Source organism: Sinocyclocheilus grahami, unplaced genomic scaffold, assembly GCF_001515645.1.
Source record: "Sinocyclocheilus grahami isolate Dianchi unplaced genomic scaffold, SAMN03320097.WGS_v1.1 scaffold320.1, whole genome shotgun sequence".
NCBI lineage: Eukaryota > Metazoa > Chordata > Actinopteri > Cypriniformes > Cyprinidae > Sinocyclocheilus > Sinocyclocheilus grahami.
In genome coordinates this window covers 429,640-437,216 of record NW_015505499.1, presented here as the reverse complement: position 1 = coordinate 437,216, position 7,577 = coordinate 429,640, and the positions used below count along the sequence as shown (strand labels likewise).

At 35.1% G+C, this 7,577-nt stretch overlaps 1 protein-coding gene across 1 annotated transcript in view; it reads left to right on the top strand.

Annotated features, from left to right (window-relative positions):
• LOC107602153 (NGFI-A-binding protein 1-like) overlaps positions 1-7,577 on the top strand; it is a 36,925-nt gene that overhangs the window by 23,336 nt on the left and 6,012 nt on the right. Inside the window, exons 4-5 of the mRNA XM_016294565.1 lie at positions 4,680-4,799; positions 6,454-6,622. Of these exons, the coding sequence (XP_016150051.1) occupies positions 4,680-4,799; positions 6,454-6,622 (289 nt within the window). The remainder of the gene's footprint in view (positions 1-4,679; positions 4,800-6,453; positions 6,623-7,577) is intronic.

Genomic DNA, 7,577 nt, shown 5'->3' with positions numbered 1-7,577 from the left:
ATGTTTTTGAAAGTATTTTTCAACTGTTGTGATTCTTAATAATTTTGTGGAAACCGTGATACAGTTTTTCCAGATTCTTTGATGGATAGAAAGTAGAAAGAAAAAAAAAACTGACCACAAAGGTAGTGTAGTTACTCTAGTCAATGACGCAACAAGCTAATAAAAAGCTCGGTTTTTGTAATCAAAGCCAAATTTATCTAACACAAAATCAATGAAGATTTCAGTTTGGGTTACAGCATTAAACTAACTTAAATATGTTTGCACTAAATACAACAAAATAAAATATAGAAAACACCCTAATTTGTAGTTAAAACAAGCAATGAAAGGCAATATTTAAGAAAATATTGCGCTATGAAAAAAATGTATAAAGGATGTTAACTTTCTTTTGGCAGCCATATTTAGTGTACGGCATGAGCACTGAACTCAGCAGAAATCATGTTGAAAATGTACTATAAGCATATTTATCAACAGTCTTTTGCAATAGACATTTTATGTGAAGCAACATACAATAATGGAGTGAATTACTCACCCATTGAAAAAAAGACATCTGCAAGTTCAACAAGCAGTGACAGGCACCCAAACAGCACTTTCTATTCAGCAAATCCAGATCATTTAAGCAGGTTCTAGCTAATTTTTATTTTTTTTGTTCCATGTAAATTCTGTTTGGGTATAAACGTGATGCCTCATGTCATGCTGATTAAAGTTGCCATAATTCTAAATGGCACATTCATGTTAACCATATTATAATTTATGAAACAAATTATTGGAATTTAGTGAGGTAGAAATCACTTTATTTTCTTTATAGAGCCACAGATTAGTCACACATCCATCCCACCCACAAACATAACTGAACAAACTGATTCACTGAACGGAATCTGAATTTCCTGCAACGTTTAAGAAAGAAAAAGTATATTTTGTCACATTTTTTAGCAGCATACCATTTGGTCAAACTACTTGAATCTGTGAATAATTTTTTTTATGAACACATTGATTCACTAAACTGAATCTGACTTTCCTGCTATGTGTAAGAAAGAGATGGTATATTTTGTCACATTTTTACCAACATACCGTTTTTTTTCAAGCTACTTGAATTGGTGAATGATTTACTCATTCATCATACATTTAAAAGAGAGGGTATATTTTGTCACATTCTTTTAGCAATTTACCAATTGGCTAAGCTACCCCACCACTTTTTTTTGCAAAAATAACTTGTTTGTGCACAACTTGAAACACCTGAACTTTTGTCTATAGCACTGAAAATTCTAGTCAAGTTAGTGTCTTGCTGTTTCATGCTTATTACATTGTTTTTGCATTTTTGATGCAGTTAATTTGTACACAACTCATTCTAGAATGGATTTTCCATGTTTAACCATTTCAAAGTGTGTGACAGTTAATAGCATGTGTCTGAATTGCAAAAAAAGCATAAACTTCCCCTCCCCCTCTCGCTGTCCCTGTCTGGCCTCGACTATGCCCACATTACACTCCCATCCACACCAGTGAGAATAAGCCGCCCGCCCACATGCACCCAGACAAGGTCCAAATGAGATCAGTTGCGCGCCCACCCGTATTCTTGAGGTAGAAGTGACATCATTACGTGGGCGCACTTGGAATCACCCACACCCATGCATTTGCGCAGATACCACAAAGTGAAAAGGGGCCGAGTCTGAAGACACATGCGTATACATGCAGGCGTATGCACGCACCTTTGTCTATGCACTCTAGAAGACCAGCCTCCGTGTCAAGAAAGAGAAAAGGCATAACTCAAAGGAGTGGCTCGATGACTTCGTTGTTGCTGCGTGAGTGTTGGCAAATTTGCGTCAGAGCTGTTATTAGCAGTTACCTCTCTGCCTCAAACACCCAACTAGTAGTGAAAAGACTGGAATGTCTGTGGTAGTTTGCACCCATGGTAACCCATGCAAACATTTGAAGTTTTCAAGCTCATCCTTCGTGTAGTAATTTAGACGTAGCAGTACGGCGGACAAAATGTTCCGTTTGTTCATCCGCCCGTCAGGTTGAAACTCATCCTGAGGGGATTCTTAAGTGGGATGACATTTTATTAAGTATCTGACCTTTTCACTCAAGAGGAATGAAGCTTTAGTTAGTGAAAAATTAGCGGCTTCGCTCTGTGAAGTGGTTGAGATTAACAACTTGTCCTGGAATTGCTCAAAGTCTTCTTCAAATGTCACACTAACCCCATGGACCCTTCAGTATAAAGTTGATTCATATTGCTATCTCTTAGGTTTTCAGTTCTATGCCCATTGCTGTCATAGGCCGGGTTTCCATCCGAAATTGCGAATTTAACTTCTGGGCAAAATTGAAATATCACATAAAACACCCTTTCCATCTGACGAGTCAAAGAGAACAAAATCTTCTCTAGGGATATGCCTGTATCAAATTTTCATGTTGCGATTAATTGCTAGTTCTTTTATCACGGTATACGGTATTATCACGATATTGAAATTTAGCTGCAAAAAGGTGTTGTCATAATACAGTATAACAGGTTTAATAATTTTTATAACAAAAATAACAGAAAATTTCAATAGGCCTACAATAAAGCAATACACAAAAAAAATTATACAGATTAAACACTTTTACACAGATTAAAGTGCAAAAGAATGATAAAGACCAATAGTCATTAGTTAACCTTAGGTAATGCATTAACATTCACAATGAGCAATACCTACATTTGCTACAGAAGTTATTAATCTTTGTTAAAAATACAACTCTTAGTTCATGTTCGCTCATTAAATAACACAGTTGCAACTTTTGATTTTAACAATGTGTTATTAAATATTGGAATTACCTTAGATTAATGAATGTTTTTAGAATAATTTTTCATTGGCAGTTTGTTAACGAATGTCATATACTGAAGCCCTAATGTAAAGTGTGACCGAACAATAAAGAATCAAAACACTTTCAAACAATATCTAGGGCGTGATGTAGTCACTAATCTAAATATAATGATCAGTGGTTGTAGTCCAGATTAAAATGTAAAAAAGTTTGAAAAAAAAAAGTCTATTAAGTCTAAATATTTAAGTATTTGACGCTGTGATTAACACCATAGCGAATACAAAAATCTAAATGGCTATTTAAATAATTTAAATCAATTTTAGAAATGGAAACTAGAGCAGCTGTTTTGTTTTAGTGGTTTCCGGGGTAACAGCTGCATTATGTTCAGCGCCATCTGCTGACAGAGAGTGAATGTGCTTTCATTCAGAGCGTCTCTCACACGTTCTGCCATGCACTTCTCATCCGTGCTTCCCTGTTTCCCAATGTGCATACTATCCACCCTATCTGTCCTAAATAGTATTGAAAATTACTACTATCACATAGAATTTAGGATGGATAGTATGCACATTGGGACGCAGGCCTTGTTTACATCAGAGTGCGCATGCGTCTTTGACGCAGCATACAGCCATGTTGTGCATTGTGACCAGTTGATGGGAAAAGTATTCTTAAAATGCATTAAAAATTCGGAATAATTTGTAATAATTATTTTTATAGTTATAATTCTCTGTATTTTTGACAATATCGTGCATATTCATTATCGTGATAAATCGCATTACCGAATACCGACACATGTCTAATCGTCACTTCCTGGTAAACTGGCAGTATATATCACTTAGAAAAGTAGGAGAAGCCACTGAATGTAATCATTTTCATATTTAATAAATTACTTGCGCCTCAGAGCGAGCAGACGAAACAAAATAAATTGCTTTCGAAGGTGTATGCCTGCTGCTTGGGAACGCAGTCGTGTAACAGTTCTGGGAGGCAATTATACAGAAATATTTAGTTGACAGACTTTGCTTGGGCATTTCAAAATGACCATAACAACATTTCAGATGCTGTGGAACAGGATCGGTCCACTGGTTAATCAGGTTTTGATTAACCTAGCGCATAGCGCAAAGCCACATGACTTTTTTTGATGCGCATGGAAGAATTTACTCGACAAATGCGTTTCCATCTCCCATTATTCGCATTAACCCTTTTTCGTACAAGTCAAAAACCACCTCAAGCAAGCATAAAAACTTTTTTGCAAATTAAGGGATTTTTATTCGAAATTTGGCGTTTCTGATGCAATACTTCAAAATGTGAATAAAAACAGGGTGATGGAAACCGGTATGGAGGTATATTGTCATATATCGTCTTGTGATGTGATTTTAAAAAAAAACATTTTTTTGGTGTTAATTTGCAAAAAAGGCCTGCACACGATAAAGCTGCATTAAGACAAGTGGGAAAAGCAAGTGTGAAATAAAAAACCCACAGCTTTAATAGGGGAACGGCAAATGTTTCAGTCACAACATGATCATCTTCAAGGCCTGAAGACTTGCCTTTCACCTTCACGGTGTGTGGGGCTTTTGTGCAAATTGTCGCCTGTTTGGAGTTTTTGTGGAGTTTTTGGTGATTGCTTCATTTTTGTGGTGTTAAAATACTCGCTTGCCAGGTTAACGTGTGAATGAAACTATGAGTCAGTGGGTTGATTCTTCAAAAAAGTCTGCAATAAGATTATTCTGTTTATTTGAGCAGAATTGGACAACATTCAATAGCATAAATTTGGACAAGGCGCGGATGGAGGGAAACCAGTCTGAAACTCATTATTTTTGCAGAAATGGCAAACTTCATTTTGAAATTGACTGCCTCTGGAAGGGAATATCAATCGAATGTGTATCAATCTGCAGGAGGGCTGTTTTGACCTCCAGGAGGCGCTGCAGGCCATTCACATGCGCCAGGAGACCCTTAAGGAGCAGCTAGCCCACGCCAGATCTAAAGGAGAGGAGACGGTTGGGCGGAATATCCAGGTGACTGACTGCATTATGACAGTGTGTTTATTTGTGTGTGGGAGAGGAATGCTCTCAGGCGCCTCGCTGACTCCGTCTTCATGTCTGTCTACCACCACACGTCTCGCTCTGGTATCCTATCATGCAGGTTTTTGGGTCAGTAGCTGCAAGAGCTTCACCTGTCCTCCTGACCATGACCTACTTTTTGGTCAACTGGTCTAATATATAAACAATTAATGGTTGGATATTTGTGTAAGAGATGTGCTGATGAACTGATGAAAAAGGCTTCTGTAAGGAAGTACTGTCATTCTCAGTGCTTTTTGCTGATTGTTGTTGTTCTACAGAAAAAATGACCAATATCTTAAATATCTCAGTTGTTTTTGTGAGTCCAAGTCACCTCTTTGTCCAAGCCACTATTTGAGGCCCTTAAGCAGATATGTAACCTCTGGTAATTCTGTTGTAATAAGATAAATAAACAACCCCAAAAAAATGTAATCTAAAATTATATATGATAAATTATTTATTTAAATTATATAAATTAAAATAATTCAAATATAAAATATATTCAGCATAACATTTGAATAGCTAATGGTTTTTTGTTTTTTTAATTAGCCTTTTAATCATGATTGAATTCATATAACTACCTTTTGAGAACCAGTGACATGAAATGGAGAACAAAAGGAAACTTTTAGGTCTCAAGATTCTCAGATTTTTTCTTAAGATTATTAAAAAATGTGCTTAGACTTGTCAACGTGTGCAATTAATGATTTGAGATTTTAATACTAACAATACTAAAATATGCAATATTATTCAAAGATAAAATCATGCAAATATGTTCAAAATTCTGCCCTGTACTAACGGCACTTGATCTTAGAGACAAAAATGACTGTAAAAGAAGACTGTTTATGCTAATATCTGCTATAGCGCCTCTAGTGGCAACAGTGACAATGCACTGAATACTTGTGTTGCATTATGAATTGATTTTTTACACACTTCGCATGCAATGATGCTTACATTGCTACATCGTTTTCATCTACTTTCCATACTTTTTGCCAACAGTCGTCTCATTTGTGTCTTTTCCTTCGTATCTAAGACAAAGTTTATACTTGTCTCCATTATGTCTCGTAAGCTGCATTTAAGAGCATTTAAAACATATTCTGGGCTGTCTTTTCTCTTTTCAATTGATAGATTGACAGAATGCATTGTCTCAGATACATCAGTTAATTATGCTGCTTTTGTGTTGTGAAGTGGAAACGTGTCATTTTGTGACTGTGAATAGCATCTTCCTGTGTTAAAAAAAGCGGTAAAAGTTTGCCTCTTTTTAGGTAGGATGCCATTGCACATGTAGGAGGGGTGCTATTGGAATCAATCAAGCTCCACACATAGTGTGGTTTTAATAATAATCAGAGAAATGTACAGAGAAAACATTAATATAAGCATAACTAAGTATTTATAGTAATTGTAAACACCGTTTCATATTCAAATGTGATTGAGGAGCCTTCAAATTACCAGATATTTGAACTGTAGGAGTTTGTTTATGGTTAGTTTTGTTTTGTATCACTACACTTGCGGTATGTTGTGAATGGTGAATATTGGAAATCATTTCTGTCACACTGTACATATGATGCGAGACACATCCGCCTGTCTGACTCCCTGCTGTCTGTGCATATTATAGGTTCAGCTGGAGCGTCTGTTGGCCAAGCAGATGGAGATACTGCATGACGCCGCGGCGCAGGAAAGACTGCAGGCTCTAGAGTGGAGGGTTCCACCAGGGCCCTACAAACACAGCACAGATAGGCAGAACAGCAACGGGATCTCCGCTGACAAAAACGCTGACCAGCAGGGTGAGTTTGTGCATTATAAAATTTGAGATGATGGGTTATTTGTCATGTGATGGATGCCTTTTATCCAAAGCAATGAGCTGTGCAGCAATTGCAAGAACAAGGGGTTTTTAAACTGAGGTCCAACTAGGGAGTTCACAAACATAAAAAAATGAAAACATAAAAATATTTTTGGCGCTGTCAGAGTTAATGTGTGGACTTAAGATCAAGGTAATATGTTTGACTTTTTTCTTCTTCTTTTTTACATTGACATTCACCAAATTTGATAATATAACCATTTCATTTTCTTGTCTAGAGACTCAGATAATTGCACTGGAGCACTAGATTTTAATAGTAAGGAAACAAAAACAAGTATGCATATATTTTAGTGCTGTCAAATAATTAATCGCGATTAATCGCATCCAAAATAAAGTTTTTTGTTTACATAATAAATATACACAGTACACATACATATATTATGTGTATATATAAATACATACACATACAATTAATATTTTGAAAATATTTACATGTATATATTTATATTCTTATATTTTATATTATATATAAATATATTTAAAATATAGACAACATTTTTTATAAATACATGAATGCTTGCATTTGTATTTATATGCATAATAAATGTACACAGTATACACACTTATATTATGTAAACAAACTTTTCTTTTGGATGCGATTAATCGCGATTAATCGTATGACAGCACTAATATATTTATAAAAAATAAAAGTGTTAATCTCAGATTTCAACTTAATAAATAGTAATATTATCAAACATCAAATGATGATATTTATCATAATATTTATATAATGTATTATTTTTATTATTTATTACTTATTTATTATTATTGTATATAAGTAAATAAATGTATATGTTTACTTTTATATGTATAAATACATATATATGTATACATGTATGCGTATGTGTGTGTGTGTGTGTGTGTGTGTATATATATATATA